This window comes from Aulostomus chinensis, chromosome 23, assembly GCF_037954235.1.
Source record: "Aulostomus chinensis isolate RoL2024-O1b breed Wild chromosome 23, RoL_Achi_v1.0, whole genome shotgun sequence".
Lineage (NCBI taxonomy): Eukaryota > Metazoa > Chordata > Actinopteri > Syngnathiformes > Aulostomidae > Aulostomus > Aulostomus chinensis.
Window position 1 is genome coordinate 14,809,253 of NC_141342.1, and position 24,213 is coordinate 14,833,465.

Below are 24,213 nucleotides of genomic sequence, written 5' to 3' on the forward strand. Positions count from 1 at the left end.
AAATTTGTGGAATTGTGAGTTTACTGATATTAAGACGGTTAAATGGCTGTGTTTCTATTGGACAATAATTTGCATTTGGACCCTTGTTGTACCTAGTCTTTAAATAACAACAAACAACTTTTCAAGGGAGAAGAAGAGGAGGAGCAGCTACACATTGAACTATATTGATTTACATACTTATTATAGCTAAAGCTCCCTGTCTTTGAGGATGAGTCGATTTTAGCATCATCAAAGGAAATCAGTGTGATGCCAATCAATTTCAAATATCATGCTAAGTCATTTTAACATAATGTTTTAAATATTAACTAAAAACTTCCGTCTAACGATCTAGAATTCTTAATATGTAAAATATTAAGAAATAAGGTTTTTGGATTATTTGTATTTAGTAAAACAGATAAAGCTAATAAGCAAGTCAACATGTGATACAAGAATCAATGACGCACTACGCAGGTAATTCAACTTTCAGCGCAATTACTCTTTCCCCTGAAAAGAATATGTTTAAATGACATAGTCAGCGTTGTAAGCTACACCTGCTATTAGCTAGCCTTCTCATCTGAGAATGAGCAGCCAACGATCCCCAGCTAATAACAAAATTGTCTTACCTCCACTTAGTTTGGGAATTCGGCCAATTTTGTTCGTTACTTCTGCCGTAATTGTTCCAAAGTCCTGCTCGTATGCTTCAAAGTCTGAAGACATTTTGCAGTTTAAGTTTAATACAGTTGGCTCTCTACTTGACAGTTAGCTCAGAATAATAAAAACAAGGCTCGAATGGTGTCCCTTCCGCGAGTCACAGTAAAATGTGCACGGTGAGGAACTTAACTCTGTTTGTTTTGGGGTTGTTGTTTTTTTGCGATACAAAAAAAGGCTCGGCCACAACTCTCTCCTGTCTGTCATGTTTCTGATTTTCCGGGAAATGAAGACCAATGTAATTTTTGAGGGAGCTAATGTTGTAGTAAGCACTTGCTAAGGTTAAATGTTTTCACGGAAGGTTAAAGGCAATGATGTCCGAGGCATCACGACGAAGGTTCCTAGTTGTTCACAGAAATAGGAGCTAAAAACAGGGAAGTGACCAGGTTGGTAATTTTAAAGTGACAGCTTTTTTGTTCCTTCATTAATCCAGCAAATTTAGATCTACCGAGAAAGGTTTGTCATATCTTTCACTTGCATTATTTTCCGTGATTTTGTCTTCGCACCTTGAGGCTCGATCCGTAAATTGACAAGCTGGCGTGGAAGCTAGCGAACTTGCTAGCCTCTTTAGCCGTTGTGCTAAATAGCATCACATTGCTAGCAATATCTTCAGTCTCCTATCTATTTTTAACAGTTCACTCGTTATTTTTCCATCGGAATGTGACTGACCAAGTCATATCATGTTCATATCATTCATATGTTCATATCATGTAGCTCAGCTTTTATTTCATGACGCGAATTAGCTAGCGTAGTATGACATGCTAATTAGTGTGGTCGCTGTTGAATACATCAGCTTTGCATTAACCTTAGTGTTTAAATGCTAAGCAATAGGTACAACATTATTAACTCAGCCTCTAAAGTTAATTTACAAAGAAAATAACATTGAAGAACGTTACCGTTTGCTCAAGGGTTTCTGTAGTTGCTTAAGGTGTCATCGTAAAATGTCTGGGCATCATTTCACACGTCATTATATGTTGTCTTATACAATACATAGCTTTGTCTAATTATTTTCTGCTTTCTGCTAATTCTCAGATGGGGAATTGTAGTCGCACACAAGGGTAGTGTAGTCCCAAGAGGAGCAGGAGAGGATGCTGCTCCTTGCCAGGACACACAACAATGGGACACAGGGAGCCCCACTGACTGAAGACCGGGTCAGTTGCTGGATAGTCAGAAGAAGAGAAAAAATATGTGCGCCATCTGCACCACTGACTTTGCAAGATAGCAGTGGCAAAAAGTAGCACAGTGAATCTTACATTTCAGACGCACGACTGCCAAAATATTGATACTAACCTCGAAGGAAGGGGGGAAAAATGAACTTCCTGTCAACCTTTTTGACATTTGAGAACCTCCATGAGGTTCGAAGATTGTGCCACTGGGGCCCAGTCATAGCCCTGTCTGTCATTGCTATATGTTCCACCATGGCAATTCTGGACTCCATTATTTGGTACTGGCCACTAGACACCACCGGTGGCAGCATTAACTTCATCATGCTCATAAACTGGACTGTCCTTATTCTCTACAACTACTTCAATGCTATGTTTGTCGGGCCTGGGTACATTCCTCTTGGCTGGAAACCGGTAAGGAACCTCTCAGAGGCTTGTGCCCATGTATGCAGAATAAACAGTGTATGAAGAGATGTTAATCTCATAACAGGAGAACCAACAAGACACCCAGTACCTACAGTTCTGCAGAGTATGCCAAGGATACAAGTCCCCCAGATCTCACCACTGCCGCAAATGTAACAGGTAGCTACTTCTTCTGACTTGTCGGAGATGGACAGATGTCCTCTATTTCAAGCCCCCACCCCCACCCGTCCTTACACCAAGCAACAACCCAGCACTCCTCTCTCCTCTGCCTTTCATCTTTCAGGTGTGTAATGAAGATGGACCACCACTGCCCCTGGATCAACAACTGCTGCGGCCACCAGAACCACGCCTACTTCACCAGCTTCCTGCTGCTGGCTCCGCTGGGCTGCTCGCATGCTGCCATCATCTTCATCATGACTATGTACACACAGCTCTATGAGAGGGTATGAAATCTCCCCCCGCCTCTTTTACCACTTCAGAGCGAAGTTCATAGTGTTTTTCTCATTCTTTTTATAAGTCTTTACTCAAATTACAGCGGCTGCGTTCTTTTCATCCTCTGCAGATCTCATTTGGCTGGAGCTCAGTGAAGATTGACATGAGTGCTGTGCGTCAGTTCCAGCCCCTCATGCCCTTCAGTGTACCCGCCTTTGCTGCCACACTTTTTGCCTTAGGTTTGGCACTGGGCACCACAATTGCTGTTGGCATGCTTTTCTTTATACAGGTAAGAAGTGTTGTATTTTACCAACTGTATTCAGGCTTTAAAGCTGTTTTGTTTTTTGCTCATTTGCATACATTTATTTGAGTGTTAAGCTACAGTGTTTTTTGTTTTGTTTTGTTTTTTCTTTTCAGTTGAAAGTCATCCTTCGAAACAAGACCTCAATTGAGTCCTGGATCGAGGAAAAGGTCAGAATTACACTGTTTCTTTTGTAAATACAAGGGCTGTATGTAAAGATTATTATCATCATCAGTTAATCTGATGACTATACTCACATAGTTTTTAAGATTATAAAATGCTCACTTTCATAGAAGCGATAATGCTTTTTAAAACCCAAAGATTCCACATTTTCTGTCTTAAGTTACAACAAAACAACAAATCCTTGTATTTAGATATCAGTTCAAAAGTTCATTTGATTATCAAGATAGTTAACTAATCAATTATTAGAAACCTGCCTCCGTTTTTTTTGGGGGGGGGGGGTAGTTCCAGCACGATTTGTCAGTTTAATATTTTGTCAATATAACGTCTTTGCTTCTCATTAAAGGTGCACTAAGCCTTGTCGCATGGTTTCAGCGCGATTTCATTTTTGTCTCAAATTTTAGGCGTCTCCCTTTATCCGCTAGCTGCCTGCCCCCTGAATACACTATGAAAAAGTCCGGTCTCTGGAGACAACACAAGGCTCACAAACGGCAAACAAACACTGAGTGCACAGGATGTGCACGTAAACATAATAAACCACATTCCAGCCAATCACCGACAAGTTGGTTGGGGATGGGGAGGGGTTTGTGCGCGTGCATACATTGGGGAATAAGCAGAGTCGATTGACTAGCATAGTATCTATGACACTCGTAAGCCTTTTTTGGGGGGGTTTGCTCACTCATCTTAGCGACGTTAGGGCAGCATAGGTCGAATTTTCATGTCGATGCGCATTCATGACATTTACAGAAACACGGGGGGGGGGCAAGCTTGCTCTGTTTTGTCTGGTATTTTCAACAAACCTCAATAAAAGTGACGTCAGGCAACAACACTTAGTGCACCATAACGTTGGTGTCCCCACGTCTTCTCCACCAGGCCAAAGAAAGAATACAGCACTACCAAACAGGGGAAGAGTTCATCTTCCCGTACGACCTCAGCACCCGCTGGCTGAACTTCAAGCAAGTCTTCACGTGGTCAGGGACGCCAAAGGGTGATGGCATTGAATGGCCAGTCAATCCCAAGTGTCACCAGCACACCTTAACTGTAGGTTCACTTTGGGTGATGCCTTCAACTTTCTTTTAGCGTGGGATGTTACAGTATGTGACTATGAACAATGAATTACACAGAATAGCCTTAAGATACTGTGATTCCCTCTGTTCTCATGTGAAAGAGTACAACGTAAGTCCAACATGTATTCAGTGAACGTGGCATATGATTCTTTTGTTCTTACTTAAACAGATTGAGCAACTCAAGCAGAAGGCTGATAAACGAGTGAGAAGTGTAAGTTCCTACAGAACTCTTGCTTTTCTTTTACATAAACCTCAAAGAGGTTTCAGCCTTAGCTTACTTGGATATATGCAGCCAGGAAACAGTACATTACCCGAAAAGAGTAATTGCCTGTCCGTCAAATTCTTAAAAATGCTACATATTGTTTAGCTCAAAGCTAACAGAGACCTGACTTCGAACAATAGCAAAACTTCAAGCTAATATTAGGCCTGCGTTTTCTAAATTCTGGAGATACAAATCAGCAAATTTGAGTGAACTATGTCTTCAACGCCATCATTGCAGCTTCAGCTTTGTCTTAACAATGCTGTCATGCAGAGTTTTTCACTGTCTTTTAACTGTGTTTGGGAAGCCGTAGAATAACCAGATGTGTTGCCTTCCCTCGGCCAGCAGGTCCAGTACCAAGCAGTGGAGGACTATAACGGAGCTTGCTGCCCTCTCACCAAGGGTCTCCAAACCTTTTTTAGAACCCCTTGCACAGAGGAGCCCAGGATTCCCCTCAGAAAGGGAGACACCATTCTGGCCACCCGCGGCACCAAGTGAGTTCATGTTTTTTTTTTTTTGGTCAGAGAGAGATTTGATTTGGGATTTGCTGAAATAATTTTAATGAAAACTTCTGATTCATTTTCTCTTCAGATGGTGGATGTATGGAGACAAAGTTTTGAGCGATGAGCAAATGAGAGGTAAGAGAAAAAAAATGCACGAAAGGAAACAAGGATGCGTTGTGTGAATAAATGTTGTGCTCTTTTTCTGTCTGATGTTTTTGTAGTGGGAGATCGCGTACGAGGATGGTTTCCAAGGCGATGTGTGGAGAAGTGCCATTATGACACAGCTACCAGTGATAGCACCAGCGATAAGAAAGTCAATTAATGTATTGCAATGAGCTTTTTATGTAGAGCAGGAGTTAAACAGAATTTAAGGGGTGTCTCCATGTTCTTTAAACTACATCCACTGATGATGTCATGCCTGATGCTGCAGCCTCACTCGATCCATATTTTGGTTAATAATTCTCACTCAATTTTATCATCAACTTGGATTTTTTTTTTTTTTTTTTTTTTTACGTCCTTAATAGGTCTCCAAAATCGTAATGAGCACTTTTTGCTGCCGTTTGTCATTCAGTTTGACTCCTCTGACCAAAAAGTGAAACCTAGCAAGAGTCTTAATTTCAAAGAGTTGCCACCAGGCTTTAATGTGACTTCATTGTGATTACATAATTTCTTACTTGAATATGTTGTTTTTAACTCGTGCTGATGTCTGTTCTTTGCTACTTATGCAATGCCTCTGCCCTGCTAACCCCAGGCCTTCGTCATGCAACTCTTTCTATACAGTAGTGAGATAACACTTGATTTTCTTTTTATTATTTTTGTAAAAACAAATTGTTGGCTTCAAATTATGAACTGAAAATTAAAAAAAAAAGATTTACCACAAGACTTGCATGTGTCTTTGATTCATCTAAATATACAGGTTTTAGGCTACAGTGAGAAGTGTGAGTGATGCAGTATTCTTAAAATATCAGGTTTACACTAAACATTGAATTATAAGTGTTACATTAGATGCTAACAGACTAGCAGTTGATAGCATATCTTTATATAAATTACTATAAAATATTATTTAAATACAGCTTTTATAAAGATGTATGAATGATTTTTTTTTAAATCAACACTTTTACAGTACAAATACTACTTTATAAGCTACATTTGTTTCGTCATACTTCAAGGATCAATATTTAATAAATTAAAAGTATGATCACCAAATGGGTACTTGTTGACTAGACTACTCAACTATATATTTGCTAAAAGTCTCCTTTTTCAAAAATGCATTTCCTCCTTTCATATACATGTCAGAGTATGAATATGAATTTGCTGCATATACATAGTTTAATAGCAATGCAAAGCAAATTTATGATGGAGTATTTGTTATGTTTTGTTTAATATGTTCAAATTCTACAGGTTCACGGGGGTGGTCATAAAAGGAGAGAAAAAATATAGCCACAAGATAAAACTCGTTCTCTTTCTCGAGAGAATCTTAGACCACATGATATAACCTGTTAATTCATGGCAATGAGAAATAACTTATGTCCATAAATTATTTGATTGGTGGCCATGAAATAATGAAAAGTTCCCATAAAGAATTTGGCACATGCTAATAAGACAACTTGGAACAATATTCTGTTCAACATGAATGTATATTTTAACTCCCCTTTTTTTTGTCTTTAATGTTATGTGGCGGTGGTCTCTCTGTTATTAATGTGCTAACACGCTAAACACAACGGTGCAACAAGAGTTATTGATGAAATTTAGCAGCTTAGTTCAAGTTACCTGGCTAAGACGCTACAGAACTACAAATCCCATGTTTCACAGCGGCGTTAACAACCAATCGGATTTTATGTATACTATCACGTAACTATCCAGCCGCCTTCCACTAGTGGATAGTGGGTGTTGCTTAGCCATTTGGACTGGTGTTTACTGGTTAAGTCAGTCCCTTGGTTGAAGATTGGCTGGCAAACGACTCTCAGAAGACATGTAGAGAGGTTGGGTAACTACCTTTAGCGACTCGTCTGTTCTTCACATCCGTTTTAATTCGCTCAACAAGGTAAACAATGGCTAATTGCAAAGGTTTAAACATTCATGGGCCGCACCATAAGTTATTCCTGCAAATAGAAACAGGCTTTTTTATATAATTATCTACTCATGCATATGAAAAATGTTGACTTTAGCCTAGTTTCGGTCCAACAGCATAGCATGTTAACACATTTGTTTCTGTTTCGACTCGCAACGTCAACGTGCTAAACACAGCTAGCTAGCTAACGACTAGTGAGCAGGTTAACTAACTAAGTTTCTTGCAGCTTTAAGTGTCAGTTAATGTATTTTCACTCTATCAACATATAGCAAAAAAAAACTGACTGATATTGAGTTGAAGACCTTTGGTATATTCTTCTCCACACCCACCATGTTGTCAGATTTATGGTACAGTTAGGGTGTGACACTACTTTTGTTTGACAGCACTTAAACCGTCTTGTGACTCGCTGAAGAGGCACAATACATTTGCAGACACAGTTTGTAGTGCAACATTATTGGGATGCCTCAGTGCTGTGTTGTCACATTGTTGTTACACAAATTGATATTTGCAACACAAGCAGGAATTTTATACATCTGATAGACCAAACCTGATGTTGCAGTAAGATTCCTCTGACGGTGCTATTGCTAATATTCTAAGAGAATTCCCTAGTTTAGACAGTTTAGTTTGTCATTAACTGTAGCAACAATGAGTAGTAGAGCTCTGCAGTTAAAGAGTGCTGCAGCAGTGGTTTATTTGTTAAGGATGTCACAAACATTTGTCAAAATCCTGCGCTGACATTGGTACATCATAATATTACATTTTCAAGATGAGTCGTGACAATTGAACCCATCACTCACAGTACAAGTTTGATGAAAAACCTAGAAAATTGGGGTGTTTTGAAGGGGAAAGTTTTGGGGAAGTTATTAGGATTTGCTTCACAAATACTTTCATATTAGAGAAGTAGGTTAGGTTAAGATGAACTGAGAAACATCATTGGTCAATATTGATTAACAGGTTTATGTTATATGTTAATATCTTTTATAGATAGTTGTTAAATGTAGTTTGAATGGTCATGCTTTTTTTTTTCTAAGGTGTTGAAAAATCATGAAAATTTATCGGTAAATAAACCCTGAAATTACACACAGGGAATTTCCAGTGTTGCCATACATGTTGAGCCAAGAACCGTTGGAAATATCACATTTCCCCTTTTCTTTATGTATCCCTGTGCCAGATACTTTTGTAAGCTGTTCATATTACTCAATAAATATACAATAAGCTAGTAATTTAAGTGTTTTTGTGTATTGTTTTAGTTTTTTTAAACCAAGTGGTTAAAATACTTGTTTAAAGAAACCATCTTAATCATCACAGCATCAGCTGTTTGTTGTTATTAAGCTTTGCTGGTTCCCTTGACTCATTCTCTCTCCTCTCACCCCCCAGTCCTTGCCCTTTGCCCACCGCCCTGATACTGTGAAATCTTCTCTCAACCAGGACCATGTCCATGTTCAGCACGGGCATCCTTGTGCTGACTTCTCCTCTCCACACCCTCCCCCTTCGCATCACCCCGGTTCTCAACTCAGCTGCTCAGCTTGTGGAGCGCACACTGTATGTGCACCTCCACCCAGGGTTGAACCTTGGGAGTGGGAGTCAGCCTAGACCCGTTTTTATTCCACCGGCAGTGGACCTGTCTACACTCATCAGCCGCCTCTACAGCAATGCAGCAAATATATGTGGCCACCTGGACGTTCGTGTCTTGCTCACCAATGTTCGTAGCGGGACTGTAATTCCAAGCTGCCCCTTCCCAACGCCGCAGTCTCTTTCTCACTCCCCGGAGGTGGTGCTGACAGACTTTCCCCTGCAGGACCCTGGTCAGTCAAATCAGGTGACACAGTGTCTGCAGAAGTACACGGGTCACTGCTATGTCTGCAGCCCCAGCCTGCCCTCGGTGCTGCTTCACCCACAGCTAATGAAGCTGCAGGAGGAGGAAGAGGAGGAAGGGCTGAAGGAAGCGGTGAAACCCTTGGAGACCTACAGTGACGTGGTGGTGGGGGGCACGTTTGATCGGCTCCACGGGGCCCATAAGACCCTGCTCAACATGTCATGCTTGCTAGCCAACAGAAGGTTCCTTATTGGCGTGTGTGATCAAGGAATGCTGAAAAGTGAGTTAGATGGCATTTTGTTCTGAGTCAGGCGTATGAAGGTTTAACAGCTTTTGTACTATTAAATAACACAAAGACATTTTCAGTGTTCCCACAGGCTAAATTTAAGACTTCTAAAGATCAGTTTGAATAACATTTAAGACCTATTATGGGGCTATAGTGGCGGAAATGTTCAAAAGACTTGCTCAAGCTTGATTGCTGGGTGTCCTATATAAAATTCAGGGGCTGGATGTTTACGTGTTGATTTATTTCCATATGAATTGTTGGGGGAAATGTTATCGTCTGTTCCCCTATGCCTTACAAATTTTAGATCCAATTGAAACCCCAAAATTCAGAGTATATTCAGAAATTCCTAAGACCCCTGAAGGACTCCTGATTTTCCCTGTTCTTTCCTGGGTTTTTCACTTTTTTTCTATTTTTCACTCGTTGCAGTATTCTTTGATGTTACTACCAGTCATGTCAGATTTGGAGGATATGGGAAAAGTCCTGATCTCCTTTTCTTACACAGAAAAGGTGCTGAAGGAGCTCATTGAGCCCTACTCCCTACGAGTGGAGAGGCTACAAGAATTCCTGCAAGACATCAAACCCTCACTGCAGGTGGAGATTGTCCCTCTTGATGACCCCTTTGGAGTGTCTGTCATTGACCCCCTACTGCAATGCATTGTGGTCAGCGAGGAGACCAGGAAAGGAGGCGAGGCGGTCAACAAGAAACGTATCGAGAATGTAAGTGAGAAACTTTGTGACGCCAGTTAACTTAAGCATTTTATTACATTTGTGATATTAAACCTTCTGTTTTCGAAACCAGGGACTTCCGGCTCTTGTTCTTCATGAGATCCAGTTGCTGAAGGATGCCCACCACACTGAGATAGAAGAGGAAAAGATAAGCTCCTCTAGTCTGCGTTCTCGCCTGCTGGGAACCCTCCTTGTTCCGCCTAAAGTAAGTCCCTAGGCCCTTGGTCCCTCAGTCAGGGGAAGTGCGAAGTGAGCTTCCAAATTCTACACACGGTCCCTTTAAAGAAGACAAAGTGCGGTGTCTGCTCACTAAAATGAACGTGTATTTGATTTTTTTTTTTTTTTAACTTTCTGGGAGTGGACAGATCCTCATGTATGATCCTCCTTCCTGCACCTTCTTCTGTTTCTTCTGAACCAGGAGGCCCCCCATCTTCCTCCTCTTCCATACGTGGTCGGTCTGACGGGAGGAAGCGGCAGCGGGAAGAGCTCCATCGCCAAGCAGCTGGAGGATTTGGGTGCGGTTCGGATCGACTGCGACAAACTGGGCCATGAAGTGTACCGACCGGGCACAGCAGCCTATCACAGAGTGCTGGAAGAATTTGGGTCAGGTGAGGAAACGCAGTGCCTGGAGGGCTTATGCAGTAATTATTTTGCCAGCTGGGTTAGACAGATGTCATTTATCTCCTTCTGATATCTCACTCATTTCCTGTGTTCTTTGATGGAATATAAATTGGTAGTGTTTGATTGACGTAAAGAGGACATTGTTGTACCGAACAGCCGGACTGATTCGATTTTGTTGATAAGTTGCTTTCAGGCTTTAAGATGTGTTGTTGCCTTAATGACAGATGAAAGGTGCACTATATTCGGAGGAAAAATGTTCTATTTTACTTTGTACAGTCAGTATTACACTTATTGTCTTCTAAATACTGTCCTCGTTTGTTTCCATCACTTATAGATCTTCTGAATGAAGATAAAACCATCAACAGACGTACATTAGGAAAGAGAGTGTTTGAGAGCCAGGTAAGATGAAGGAGTTTCAGCAGGAATGTCACACTACACTACCGTGGTATCAACCATTTACCAAAACTAATCCTTTTTTCACGCAGGCTGGGTTAAAAGCCCTAACAGACATTGTGTGGCCTGAGATTGCAGTTCTAGTGAAGAAGAGAATCGACCAAGCCAGAGTGGAAGGTAAAGTACGACGATCCGAAATGACATCGCTGCAGAACTGTGGATAGCAGTTAGGTAACTTACCAACCAAGCAGATTTCCTTTTTTTCTATGAAAGTAAATGTAGACGACAGCCCACACTCAACTAGCAAAAAAACATTCAGCACATGCGAGTTAGAAAACAACTCTCCAAACCAGCAGGTGGCAGTAGTCAGCACTTGTTGCTGAAAACTGGAAGTCAGTGTTCCGTCGGTCTTTAGTTTCTTCTTTCCAAACTGCCATGTCGTCATAAATATATTGGCTTCTTTTGTGACAAGTGAACAGAGGCTGCCCCCCACCTTTTGCTCACGTTTTCCTCTTTGTAGGTAAAGAGGTGTGTGTGATTGACGCAGCGGTTCTTCTGGAAGCGGGATGGACCGACATGGTCCATGAGGTGTGGGTGACCATCATCCCCGAGGATGAGGTAAAGTTGACAAACGTGGACTCTAACATGAGGAAAATTGATTACCTTGAATACCACATGGCTTGCGGGATACACGACAACGCCAGATGCAGTCACCTCGTTACCTAACTCACCTCCCCTCTCTTTCCCCCTCCCCTCTCAGGCGGTGTTAAGGATAACACAGAGAGACGGCGTGGCCGCAGAAGATGCCGTGCGTCGGTTGCAGAGTCAGTGGTCCAGCGCCAAACAAGTAGAGCACGCTAACGTGGTTCTCAGCACACTGTGGGAGCCGGAGATCACTCGGAGGCAGGTCAGACACCTCGGGGTCATGTGTATTCTAATAAAACAACTTTCCTTTGTCTCTTTTTTTTAAAGTTACTTTTAATAATTCCTTCTTTTTAAAATGCAGCTGCTGAAGGCTTGGAATCTGCTTGGGGAAAGAATCCAACAGAGGAAAGAGGAGGAAAAATAGGATCATGTGTTGGATCGCTACATCATCTCAACATGCAGGAAAAAGCACGCGTGTGGCTCGAGGATGCGCAAACTAAACATGAACACTGCCTTAGGAGGAAGTGAGAATGGTCACTGTGACGATGAAGCCACGCCCAGCAAAGCCAATGCCACTCCTCTGACTCGGTGCCTGAACGACGTTGCACGTTTTTAAAAATTCTAGTTTTATTTGACAATTCTTTGTTGGATGGATGGAAAAAGAGAACTTTATAAATGAATGTCCTTTGGAGGATAAATAAAGTGAAATGTTACCCAAAGAGCTCTAGATCTGTTTTTCTCATTAATAGCATTCCTCTACTACTCCAATAATTCAATACCGAATGTTTGAAGCAACCAGTAACCTCATGTCCTCCAATAAGTATGAATGTTACACAGGAATCCAGAGGAAACTTGAGTTACCCTAAATTGTAGAATGAAACTGTTTATTCTGGGTTTAGAGGGTATTTTCTGTCATTATTTGAAGGTTTTAGAGGTCTATAAACTCAAAAGCCAAAAAAAACAGTAAAGGAAACTACTCATATTCATACTGAATTCCATGCAGCAGCCCCACCACACCTGGTATAGTAAATACAAATTGCTGAAAACTTGAAATGGTGATCCATGAAAATGAAATGCCTAGTTTTATATCTTTAACAAAAACTATTGCTCCACTCTCTGTACAAACCCACCAGAATATTCTAACGCTGAAGTTGGAAAAAGGAGGGACCTTTTATGATAAATTTTCACGTTATATCCCGCAATATAAGTGTGCATCGATGTCTAGTTGACGTTTTAAGCCGTAACTGAAACACTAAAAGGCTTGTCCAATAACGTCAGTGTTGTCATTTGGTCTTAGTTTGTGTGAACTCTCCAATGTCATCTGCAGACTCAGTGGAGTGTTGGAATAAACATCCTTGTGATATCGTCAAAACGGAATTTGTTACACCTGCGAGTGATCTTTTTTTCCTTTTATTCATTAAAAGCAAAGGCTTCCGATTCATTAATTTGGCAGTGATAGTGATACTTGTGAAAAATAAGTCCAAAAATTATTTAAGAATGAAAATATCTGTAAAATTCATTCAGCCTTTAATTTTGAATTCTATGAAAACATTTACATTAAACATTAAATGTGCAAAATGTGACCATGGAAGACAACCGTTTGCATCAATTGAACATTTTAACCACACGTGTAAGGGTACAAAATTAAGAAGTGCATTAATAATTGTGGACTTGTAGTAAATTTGTTCTGTTAAAGTCACGTTATGCAGCATTTTAAGCATAAGCTAACATCATGTTGATGGTGCGCCGACCTGTGAAGGAGCAGAACGTAGCTTTTCATTCCTCCTCTGAGCTCGCCAACTTGAATTGTCAGTGTATGAAAATCCTGCTAGCTTGCGGTGATAAATACAGTCACAAGAATCTAGCTTGGAACGACCAGTAATCATATTACAGGCACAAAGTTGAGAGTGTTTATAGAGGACAGAGCGTGTGTGAGGAGCTTACCTACCCCTACCACTCAGTCAGTTTAATGCTAGCTGTAGGCAACTTCATTAGGTCCAGATTACCACTCAGATGACAACACACACTTTTCCCCCCTCGTTATCATGTGTTATCGGCCGTTTTTTTTTTTTTCAGAAATCCAGTTTTCACATCATCCGAAAAGTCATTCCAAATGAAAAAGTTCTCCTCAATTCATCTCCACTTTCAATTTGGCAGAACACATGGCTTCCCCCAGTTTGTTGCTGGCCCTGCACACATAAACCCCCGAGTCCGAAGGCTCTAAATCAGCCACAAACAGAGAGCAGACCCCATCGTCAAGCTGCTCCATGGTTACTCTGGACGACGATGACAACAGCTTCTCATCTTGGAGCCACTTGACCTCTGGCTGTGGGTAACCTATGGGGTACAGACATAGGACATTTCTTCGTAAAGGGAAAATCATATTGGAAATGTACTGTACTCATATTTACAGTTTTATTTCATACACTTTAGCCAGTTGTTTCTGATCAAGCTGCTTATGTATGTAATTTTGATCCTGCCTCCTCAGACTCTAGTTCGGTGCGTGTTAAAACCTCTTACCAAAATATTTTGTACAAGATTAGGTCTTATGCCTTTTTTTTTTTTTTTTTTTTTTTTTGCCTTGGTGGATGTGATCGGGCAGTATTTAATGAAGTGCATCACAGCTCTGTCATGCTACCTTTGACATGGCATGTGAGATGAGCAGTCGCTCCTTTAGGGAGGGTGGTGTCCTGCAGGGCCTGCTGGAATCGAGGCTCACTCTGAAGCTGCTTATCCAGAGACTGGATAGCCTCCTCTGCCTCTTGGCTCCAGCTTGGCTCTAGATGAGAGGGAGGATGATGAATAAAACGGAAACAAGGCTTTAACTGATCACAAAAGGGTAAACTTGAAGTGACAATCTGAAACTCTGAGTCATCTGCCATACGTATGTAGCTCTAGGAGGCGTGTGTGCGTGTGAGTGTGTGCGCGTCTCGCTCTTTATCGGTTTTACCCTCTGAGGGGCTGCCAGGAGAGTCGGGCCTGTTTGAGAGGTTAGCCATCCGCTGTAGGGCCAAAACAGCCTTGCCAGTTTTCTGCAAGTTTAAAGGACAAATTACACTCGATGACACTCATAACCCAGTGAAGAAACCATATAGAAGCAATAAAAAGGTTAAAAAAAAAAAGTGTCACCCTCCACTTGCGCTTCGCCAGAAAACGTCTCATTTTCTCTTTATTGAGGGATTTTGTCGGCCTGCGGTTCAGAGGCGTAAAAGAGGCCATCCAGGGGTGGGCGAGAGCTTCTGTACATGACAACCTGCATCTAGAGTACAGACAGATGGGAACGGAGAGGCCAAAGCTGTCAAGTGTTGCAAGCAGTTGCTGTCGAGGTTTTGATATCCTAAACCTTCTACAAATTTTTGGAAAGACAGAAAATAGACCAACCTCTGGTCTTTCTTCAGCAGGGAGCTGATAAAATCCTTCGCTTGATCAGAAATGTCCTCAAAACTCTCGGGGTCAAACTCATAACGAGCGGCTGTCACAAGAGCGAACGTCTCGGCGTCACTGTTTCCCTGGAAAGGCGATTCTCCACTGAGCCTACGGGACACAAACATGGGCAAGCGTCATGTTCATTGCAAAGATACCATGTCCTCATCTCTTGTGTCTGCACATGATAACACAAATTAATACAGACTTGAGGAGGGTTTTTTTTCTTTGTTTTTTTTTAGGTCAGACTCAATCTAAAAACAGCTGTCAGATGTAAATAGAGACTGTAGTAATACAAAATGACCAGCAGATGGCGCCAATTTATTAAGGGACGCTTGGGTGGATGGTGACTGATCGCTCATCCAGATTTCTATCATTCATGTAATCCAAGTCGCCTGTGTATCCCCGGTAACTTAAGCTGCTTCAAAATGCCTCCGCCATGGCTGACATACCGAGCTGCAGTTATAAATAAAGAACAATGAATACAAGATTTTACTTTCACTTTCCTCAAAGCAAGATGCTCTCCATCAGACCACTACAGCTATGGTTTGACTTACAAGATAAAGCAGATGACCCCAATGCTCCACATATCCGTCTGAAGGCCCACAGGCTCATAGTTGATCACCTCAGGGGCCACAAACTCAGGCGTTCCATGCATCACCATGAGAGGTTTCCCATCCTCTGAAGAACAGGACAAACCCACACAAAGATCCCACTGTGAATGTTCTGGGTTTGTATACGAGCCTATTTACAGAGCACTCAAGTCATTTCTAAACAGACCACCCAGTCTGGAGCCCAAGTGTCTTCAAGAAATTCACATGTTGAGGGCATTGAAGAATTTAAAGGGGATACTCCTTGAAGTCGCTTTTTGCTTGTTCTAAAACTTGAAACTCTCTTGAGACTTTGGGGCATTCTCAGGAACCACACAGTGGGAGAAAAGTATCTTCATTTGAAATACATTCTCACTTAACTCTACATTTTAATTCATCAAATACAGTAAAAAAAAAAACAACAACCATGAGATCTCAGAGAGTTTATTATCAAGACCCCGAATGAACTCACCCAGTTTACTAGCCAAGCCAAAGTCAATGATTTTGAGACGCGTCCCGGTGGTGTCCACGCAGACGATGTTCTCTGGTTTGAGGTCCAGGTGGACAATGTTCTGCTTGTGAACGTACTGCATGCCCTCCAGGATTTGCTGCATGTATCGGGCACTGGTTGGTTCCGTGTGCTCAAAGCTGTCATCCAGGATACGTTCAAAGAGCTCCCCACCTGCAATGCTGGACAACAAACAGATTTGTGGTGTAAATCTACCGACTGGAAGTAACCAACAACTATTGTGGCTGTAGCATTGGATCAATCTAACAGGGTTCAATCAAAATGTTCCCATGAGGGTTAATCAGTGGGAAGGAAAGAATAATCGAGATGACAAAGGTCAGTCGCTGCTTCCGTGAACAACCTTTAACTGACTTCACAATTACTCACTACTCCATAACCATCACCAGCTCTGAGCGGGACTCGTAGGCAGCCAGACACTGAACCAGTTTTGGGTGATGGAGGCAGTTCATCAGTTCGATCTCCTTGCGAGCCGCCGACTTCTCCTTGGAGGTTTTGCCTCTGTAGAACTTCCCCGCGCACACCTGGCCCGTCTCTTTGTGGGACATCCGGAACACCTGACCGAATTTCCCACTGGAAGAAAAAAAACAAATAAATCTTCATAGTTAACCGAGTTGCTGCAAGTACTTCTGATGGGTTTAAAGTATGATCTGACAGTCACCAAAAGTAGTGAGGTCAATAACGGAACAGAATCGATGCTTACACCCCCAGCTGCTCGTGCACATGGTAAAGGTCCTTGACTTTATGTACGGTGTCAATGGACACTGTGACATACGACTCCAGTTCGTCCTTCTTTTCTCCTTCAGTCACAAAGAAATACAGCTGACAAAATGAGCATGAATTTCTGTTTCAATACCTCTAAAAGCAATATACAAAACAAACTTGACTAGCCTGTAGTTGCCATGTTGACACAATGAGATTCCTGACTCGGCTCGCTGACTCCTGCAGCGTTGTAGGCTCGAACACGGAAGCTGTACTGCCCTTGAGGGTCCAGGCCTGAGCAGACCTGATAAGATGTGCTCTTACAGTGGCTCGTAACCTCAGTCCAGTTCCCGGGGTTTTCAAGGCCTTCTTGTCTGACCTCCACAATGTAACCCAACACAGCCGTGCCTCCGTCATAGCTGGGACCAGTCCAGGACAGAACCAGGGACTGAGTGGACAGCTGGGAAATGACAGGGTGGGATGCTGGCGGGTCTGGGCGATCTGTGGAGAAGATGAATCAGTACTCAAATATAGAGGTAACAGAGTTATGTACTCACAGGTATGCTTTTAAAAATGTTCCCTCTAAAGTACAGTGCTGGTCTTTAACAGGCCAGAAATGAACCTTTTGGTGACAAAAGGGTTCAAAATCCATTGAGGTGTTACAGATGACAAGCATTTGTACCCTTTGTGGTACCCACACTTGTGCCTTTATTTTTGGGTTCCATCATTTGCCGTATTTATCTGGAGGGGCTCATGTCCTAATACATGTATACTGGTCAAATATTGACAGGCGAGTCATGAAAGTGTTCATTTAGGGGGTAAGCTATACAAGTGTTACATCTCAAATATCTGGAAAACAGAGAATATCTGGACATAGACTGGTACGAAGGCTCACCTATAACACTGAGGGATACTGTATGTTGACCAGAACCTTTTTGGTTTCGGACAATAAGCGTGTAGGAGCCGGTGTCATCGGGACATGCCTCAGAGATCTCTATGCTGCTCTGGGTGCCATTGCTGTTAACAGACATCCTGGGACTTTTGACTACCACCTGAAAGAAGGTTTAGAAGTATGATAGCGCAGCAACAACACTAACAACCATTGGGAGTGTGGTAATCCTACCTTGTCTTTGTTGTAAACCCAGCAACAGGCCACAGGGACACAGCTGCTCTTGAAGACACAGTGTAGCCGGGCCTGCTCTCCCACTCGAACCTCCACCTGCTCTGGAGGCTCTAGAAACTCTATAGGAAGTCCTTTAAAAAAAAAAAAAGCATTTGAAAATTAATACAACATAGCACAATGTTGTAAACTTTTCATTTAATGCTTTGCATGGCTTCTTCTCACCTTTGCTTGTGCAGACTTTTCTTGGAGGTTCAAAATCTGTGATATCTTTGGTGACCGGGGATGTAGGCGGAGTTGCAGGTGTACTCGGTGATTGGCAGATTAAAGGCGTATCTAACCAATCACATGCGAGCAGTCAGGTTTGGTTGCAGTGGCAGGCAGGTAAGAGCACACAATGGAGTTGCAAGAGGTAGTTGATGGATATCAGAACAATTTGTGGGTGGATAGATCATTAAAACCTTTCAATTAACTAATAAATCAACTCGTTTACTTGATTTGCAGACTTTAAAAAAGTAATTGACAGAGGAGAAACAGAAATGGGTGTGTTTCTATTCAAAGAGGCTCATCATAGCTGGTTAATCTACCTGCATTATCCTCTGATCTTTGCTGGCTCTCCTCTTTACAGGCTGAAGACAATGCAGGTGACGCCGCCTTGAATTCATCCTCCCTGTGCAGTTCATGGTTTCTTGTGTTGTGGATTTCTTTTGTCGCCGTTCCTTTGCAGACAACACAGAGAGGCAGGTTTACTGTACGTGATCAGTTCTTTAATTAAAATAGACAAGTTCACTGTTCTTGATTTTTCGGAGAAGTTAAACCGCTCTTTTACCTGTGACGTGTAATTCTGCACTTCTGGTCTGTTTTCCAGCCATATTCTCAGCTATACAGGTGTATGTTCCAGCATCTTCAGGTGAACACTGTGTCACAGTTAAACTGGCAGCACCGTTTTTGAATGAAGACGTATGGGAATGCATCCTCTCACCTGTAAGTAACAATGGACAAACACTTTCAAAATCCTATTGTAGAAACATGCCAGCTTTTGGGGAGGAAATGTTCATTAGCCATTCTCTCCATAGACAGACAAGAAGATAGATACCCTCTAAGCTGCTAGTTAGCTTAGCACAGTGAATGGTCGTGGATGGTAAGTGTTAGCATATCTGTCAACAGCCATCGCTTTTCTCCAAAATGGTCTTTGCCTGCAATAATATTGCAGCACCTCAAAACCTCCAACAACAGAGCAAACTTGAAGAGTGACTGCGACTGTTAGTCATCACTGACTATGTACCTTCTTTATTGGATGACCTTTATCTGAGGTATGCTAACATTTTCCAATCACCTCCGTTCATAGCGTTAAGCTAACTTGTGGATCGCCAATGTAAATTAGAGAAGATCTTCTTTTCTCTCTCTCTCTGCAAGTATTTCCAAGGACGTGTAAAATATCTAACATTGTGACTTGAAGACTTATCCAGAACCTTTTGTTAACATTATCTATTCTTACATCATTTCCGGGGCCATAATGAAGGCATGGTAATGGTCACTAACCATTGTGAAGCCAGGAAATGCTCAAAGGCTGACTTCCTGTAACTGCAAGTTGAAAAGTTGCATCACTTCCTTCACTGACTGTGCAGTCGCTGAGGGCTGTGTTGAACCGAGGTGCATCCTTTGACTGCACGAGTGACTGCCTGGCATCTTAACAGAGAAGAAAGGTTAATTACAGACAGACAGACAGACAGATTACTTTATTACATGCGACTTAGACATGTAAACAGAGGGACAAATTACCATCAGGCATTGCTTCCTGCCTCTGAGACTAAACTGAGTATTAAATATGGGGGTAACTTATCCAAAACAAGAAACCTCCAGTTTTAAGAACTTCTTCCACCACAGCACGTTAGCAAATTGTGGACGAGCTTTGAATATACTTCCTGATAGTTGCAAATGATTAAATTAAAGATGGAATGTGTCTGTTTTGGTTCCAGGCGGAACAATATTAAGTGTTAGTTTGTTAGTTTATCCGGCTCTGTTAACAACAGAGATGCCAATGAGTGGAAGTGGATCATGTTTAAATGCCCTTCCAACCGTGTGTGTGTGTGTGTGTGTGTGTGTGTGTGTGTGTGTGTGTGTGTGTGTGTGTGTGTGTGTGTGTGTGTGTGTGTGTGTGTCCATATGTGAAATTTAGTGTTGGAATGTCTGGCAGGCAGGATAGTCAACAATAGATGATGGAATTACATCCGTGCGTTTCTGTGTCCACACACTAAGAAAAAACCGAGCCAATTATATGGTGATAACCTCTTGTTATAAATAAAGCTACACATCACTTTACATGCAAAACTCACAGATTCTTTAAGGTTTCTTTAAAAAAAAAATCAAAAGTGAAGCTGCAGTGGGTTGAGCGTTAAACCATGAACAATCTCTTAACTGACAGAAGACAGTCACTTTTTTTTATCAGTTCTAACAACAAAAATGTAATTGAGTTTCACTTAAATGTACCTGTTGCAGGTGAGACCAGTTTGCTGTTCCTCATCACCGTCCTGTTACTGGTAACCTGTCCATTCTCCTTCTGCTTTTCCAGCCTTGCTTGTGGCTTGAGGTCCAGTCGGAAAGTGGACACATAGGTCTGTTGCTTCCTACCATCCTTGTCCATCCTTGAGTTAAAATAAGAATCAAACAGCTGCAGAGTTTCCCTCACTCATCAGTCAGGCCCTCTCCTCTTTCCTTTGGTTGAGGCGGATTAACTCAGAATTTCAAAACAGTGTGTGCGCGCGTGTGTGTGTGTTTGTGTGTGTGTGTTTGTGTGTGCGTGTGTGTGAAAGCCTACGTGTTGCACACCCCCCTTCTCTCTCTCTCTCTCACACACACACACAAACAAGCTGAGATTCTAACAGGGAGGAGCTTGTAAACTGCCTCTGATGTCACAACCCACTCTCAGTACACAGGAAAAAGCTTGGCGTGTTTTATCGGACAGCCAATTAAAAACCAAAAAAGTCCAGCCTCCAACTGTTACTGTGAACAGGGGGGGCAGATGTGATAAAAGACAAAGACACAGAAACAGAGAGAAGGAAATGTGTGGGAGAGATTAAAGCTGAAAAGAGCCAGAGAGCAACAAGTTGGCCTTTGATAAAAGAAACACAAACCAGAGAGGAATAAAAAAAAAAAAAAATCAAGAAGTATTTTTAGTACCTGGTGGAATCCTTCATGAAGTCAATGTTCCATTCTCGGAACAGAAATTCACCGGTCAGCCTCCTTTTTGTCGTTTTATTCTCCGCAAACATTCAGAAGCTGGAGACAAACAGGCAGAGTCTCCGCAGGAATCAGGACGAGCCTGTAGGACAACAATCACACGCTGAGCTCGGGCAGAGGCCTTTAACTCTCCCTATTGAGTGCTCGATGGGTGTGTCGCCCCTGAATGGTCGTTACCTACAGGCTCATTTTCTTTTATGCACAGGAGTGTGGGGCCGGGGTGATGCAGGACTTTAAACGGTTGATGGAGAACAATGTTTTGTGTTTTCTCCGGGCCCATGATCTCAAAGCGCATCCCCACATACGCAAAAGTCTTCAGGTTTTAGTATTTTTGTTATTTAATATTTCTATTAACTTAATAATATTTCCATGAGACAACCTGATTGATTACAACTTTTTTTTTTTAAATGGTATGTTCAGGTACTTTTTAAGGTTTTAAATCACCAACGTGTGAATGGAATTTGAAAATTCAAAACAATACTAAAATAAAGTGAAAATAAATAGAAATTGTGATGCTCCATGGACCAAACAATTACTGTTAATATTATTAGTTGTAGTAGTCGTAGTAGTAGTTGTTGTAGTAGATTATCATCATATACCTCATTCTGTTATTTGTTTGGATGTGGCCCACACGAGTATGTGACCATACGTGTATATAACTGATTATTGTTTGAACAGATGAAGTAATTGTACGTTGTCACTTGAATGGGTTCCTGTCAGAATCACACGCTTCAAGTTCCCACTGCTATAAATAACAATAACATGTCTTGGTGATATTATTTCTCAAAGTTGGCCTCGAATAAATGGTCTTATGTGGTTTTAAATGGACACATTTCACTCAGCGGTAAAGAATGTGAGTAAAGAGTTGCCCGGCTCGGTATGTGTAAAAGTAGAACCATATGGTGGGAGGCATATAATTGACTACAAACATGTCCCCTGGTGCTCGAGGCGTGCTGATTGATGGCCTCGGCAAAAGCTTAACTGTTTATTGAGGGATACGCTCACACGCTAACGGTATGAATAAAATGTAGCATCAGAAATACTTCAAAACTACATGCTGTTTTATGTTTTACGATTATTTGGCTCACAATTTTGAGTCGTTTGTTTTTAAAAACTGTACTTCCTGTTTAATTAATAATTTTACATTTGCACACCGAGCAACACATTTAAACATGTTGATTTTCTTTTCTTTTTTTTCTCTTTTCGTGTGTGTGTGTGTGTGTGTGTGTGTGTGTGTGTGTGTGTGTGTGGACAGTTTCAGGACCTGTTTAGGTTTTTCCTAACTGTAAAAGAGCTACCGAGGCTGCATCACCCACGAAGAATGTGGGCCGTTATCTCTGCGCTTAGGTCCTCTCAGCTTCAGCAAATTCTTTAAGAAGACCCATGTAGGGTTAAAAAAAAAAAAAGACATTCGCTTTCTATTATCAACTTTATTTTTTTAAACCATATATGATCTTTCCTCTATATTGTGAGGTTTCATTTCTGTATCCTGAAAAGCCCTCCCAACAGCTCCCCATCTTATCTAGACAATTAGCGTCCTAATTTAGACTGAGGAATTCAAAACAGGAAAAAGTTCTCTCTCTGTGTCAGAGGATTGCGACTGGTAATCATTTTGCTTCCTTTCCCATGAAATTCTTCAAGCTGGGTGTGTTAATCATTACATCCTACTCAAACAAACTCCATCGCTCTTCCACTGGCAAATGTAACTGAATGGGCCCTGAAAAAAGACATATATATATATATATATTCATGCTTTTTTTTTTTTTTTTTTTTTTAAAGGTAAAACAGGGCCCTCCTGTGGTTGTGCGCCCCACACTGCAGCGATGATAAAAATCTCTCAAGCAAGACCAAAGAAGTCAAAGTCTAAAACCTCCCCTCATCTGCCTGAGTTTCTTCGCAGGCAAGTGGGGGAAAGAACGTTGCAGATAAACAACCCCCTCGTTTGTGCTCTTCATACTAGAGGCTTTTTGTTATGACAGTTTCTTCTCATACGTTCCGAATGGAAACAAAAAGATAAATAAATAAAATTATTCTCCAATAAAATATAGGAAGCAGAACTTGACATTAAGATATTCATATGAAATATTAGGAGGCGGCAAAATGCAATTTAAAAAGAGAGGATTGTGCGTTTATCCCAGTGTTGCGCTGAGATCTGGTGCTGATTTGGAGTCCCTAAGTCACATAACTTGGGAGCCATTGAAAATAAATTAATGTTGGATATCTAAATATTAAATATAGAGAGGAGACATAAAGATATTCGTATTACGTTTAAGAGGCTGTAAAATGAAATAATCCCAGTCTAGCGCTAACATCTGGTTCCGATTTGGAGTCCCTACATTTGAATATATTGGAAGGGATTACAAATAACTATTATCATATTAGTCTCGAGGGAATACTGGGGCCTGGAACCCACATTAAACTATTTATATGAAATACGGGAAGTAGTTAAATGCAATCAAACGAAGTTTGTCCATTTTCCCATGTGGTTCTTACAGTTGACACTGATTTGGTGTCCCTATAGCTCACATGACTCTAAAGCTACTGCTCTCATCTTTTTTATCAAAAAGAGGAAGCAGACTTTTGCATTAAGATATACATGTAAAATAAAAGGGGGCAGTGCAGAATTTTTTGGGGGAGGGCAGAGTAGAAGATGAATTTTTCATGCGACGTCTGAAATCAGACAACTGCCCGATGCAACGTGGCGCGAGGTCTTAGAAAGCAGAGAGGGAGAGAGAGGGGCACCAATGAAAAGAAAGAGATGAGTAAAAGAAGACAGACACTGGCTTTTGTCACAAGGATCTACTCAGACCTTCACAAGCCTTCATAGAGAGAGAGAGAGAAAGAGAAAGAGAGAGAGAGAGAGAGAGAGAGAGAGTCCCCCCTCTTGCCTGTGGAGTCACACTAGGGATCTTGGCCACTGCTGCTCCACCTCTACATGTTACAGGTGAAGCTTTGGGGGGTGGGAGGGGGGGGTGGATGCTCAAAAAGGATGGATGAAACCCTGAGGGGAGTTGACTTTGTCCCACTGCACAACACCAC

At 41.7% G+C, this 24,213-nt stretch overlaps 4 protein-coding genes across 11 annotated transcripts in view; 2 read left to right on the forward strand and 2 right to left on the reverse strand.

Annotated features, from left to right (window-relative positions):
* Window positions 1-795, reverse strand: part of vti1a (vesicle transport through interaction with t-SNAREs 1A) — a 113,404-nt gene extending 112,609 nt beyond the window's left edge. The window contains exon 1 of one of the 3 annotated variants that reach the window (XM_086195138.1): window positions 603-795. In XM_086195138.1, coding sequence (XP_086051264.1) covers window positions 603-696 — 94 coding nt within the window. In that variant the 5' untranslated portion in view covers window positions 697-795. The remainder of the gene's footprint in view (window positions 1-602) is intronic. The other 2 variants (XM_086195136.1, XM_086195137.1) reach the window with 2 other exon arrangements.
* Window positions 796-876: 81 nt separating this feature from the next.
* On the forward strand, window positions 877-5,887 carry zdhhc6 (zDHHC palmitoyltransferase 6). Of its 5 annotated transcripts, none has more exons than XM_086195134.1 (11): window positions 877-1,143; window positions 1,720-1,838; window positions 2,341-2,432; window positions 2,557-2,716; window positions 2,836-2,994; window positions 3,123-3,176; window positions 4,060-4,227; window positions 4,423-4,464; window positions 4,858-5,006; window positions 5,104-5,150; window positions 5,237-5,887. In XM_086195134.1, exons 2-11 carry the CDS (start codon window positions 1,776-1,778, stop codon window positions 5,335-5,337), a joined length of 1,035 nt encoding a protein of 344 aa, XP_086051260.1. In that variant the 5' UTR covers window positions 877-1,143; window positions 1,720-1,775; the 3' UTR covers window positions 5,338-5,887. The 5 variants fall into 5 exon arrangements, with proteins under 5 accessions (XP_086051260.1, XP_086051259.1, XP_086051261.1 ...); XM_086195133.1 differs by having other exon boundaries at window positions 878-1,073; window positions 1,720-2,264; window positions 4,861-5,006; XM_086195135.1 differs by having other exon boundaries at window positions 878-1,073.
* A 1,004-nt stretch (window positions 5,888-6,891) lies between these two features.
* Window positions 6,892-12,362, forward strand: coasy (CoA synthase). Of its 2 annotated transcripts, none has more exons than XM_086195565.1 (10): window positions 6,892-7,059; window positions 8,515-9,182; window positions 9,691-9,905; window positions 9,988-10,119; window positions 10,333-10,522; window positions 10,870-10,934; window positions 11,021-11,105; window positions 11,449-11,546; window positions 11,689-11,835; window positions 11,935-12,362. In XM_086195565.1, the coding sequence occupies exons 2-10, from the start codon at window positions 8,519-8,521 to the stop codon at window positions 11,995-11,997; spliced, it is 1,659 nt and encodes a 552-aa protein (XP_086051691.1). In that variant the 5' UTR covers window positions 6,892-7,059; window positions 8,515-8,518; the 3' UTR covers window positions 11,998-12,362. The 2 variants fall into 2 exon arrangements, with proteins under 2 accessions (XP_086051691.1, XP_086051690.1); XM_086195564.1 differs by having other exon boundaries at window positions 6,893-7,059; window positions 8,464-9,182.
* A 1,261-nt stretch (window positions 12,363-13,623) lies between these two features.
* On the reverse strand, window positions 13,624-21,326 carry LOC147239724 (myosin light chain kinase, smooth muscle-like). Its single transcript, XM_086195563.1, has 18 exons — window positions 21,115-21,326; window positions 20,425-20,579; window positions 19,477-19,623; window positions 18,764-18,916; window positions 18,522-18,653; window positions 18,160-18,270; window positions 17,938-18,068; window positions 17,710-17,866; window positions 17,004-17,315; window positions 16,816-16,912; window positions 16,482-16,685; window positions 16,059-16,276; window positions 15,554-15,677; window positions 14,955-15,107; window positions 14,703-14,832; window positions 14,524-14,605; window positions 14,212-14,352; window positions 13,624-13,910 (listed from the first exon to the last, which is right to left on the reverse strand). The coding sequence occupies exons 1-18, from the start codon at window positions 21,204-21,206 to the stop codon at window positions 13,702-13,704; spliced, it is 2,748 nt and encodes a 915-aa protein (XP_086051689.1). The 5' UTR covers window positions 21,207-21,326; the 3' UTR covers window positions 13,624-13,701.
* Between the last annotated feature and the right edge of the window lie 2,887 nt (window positions 21,327-24,213).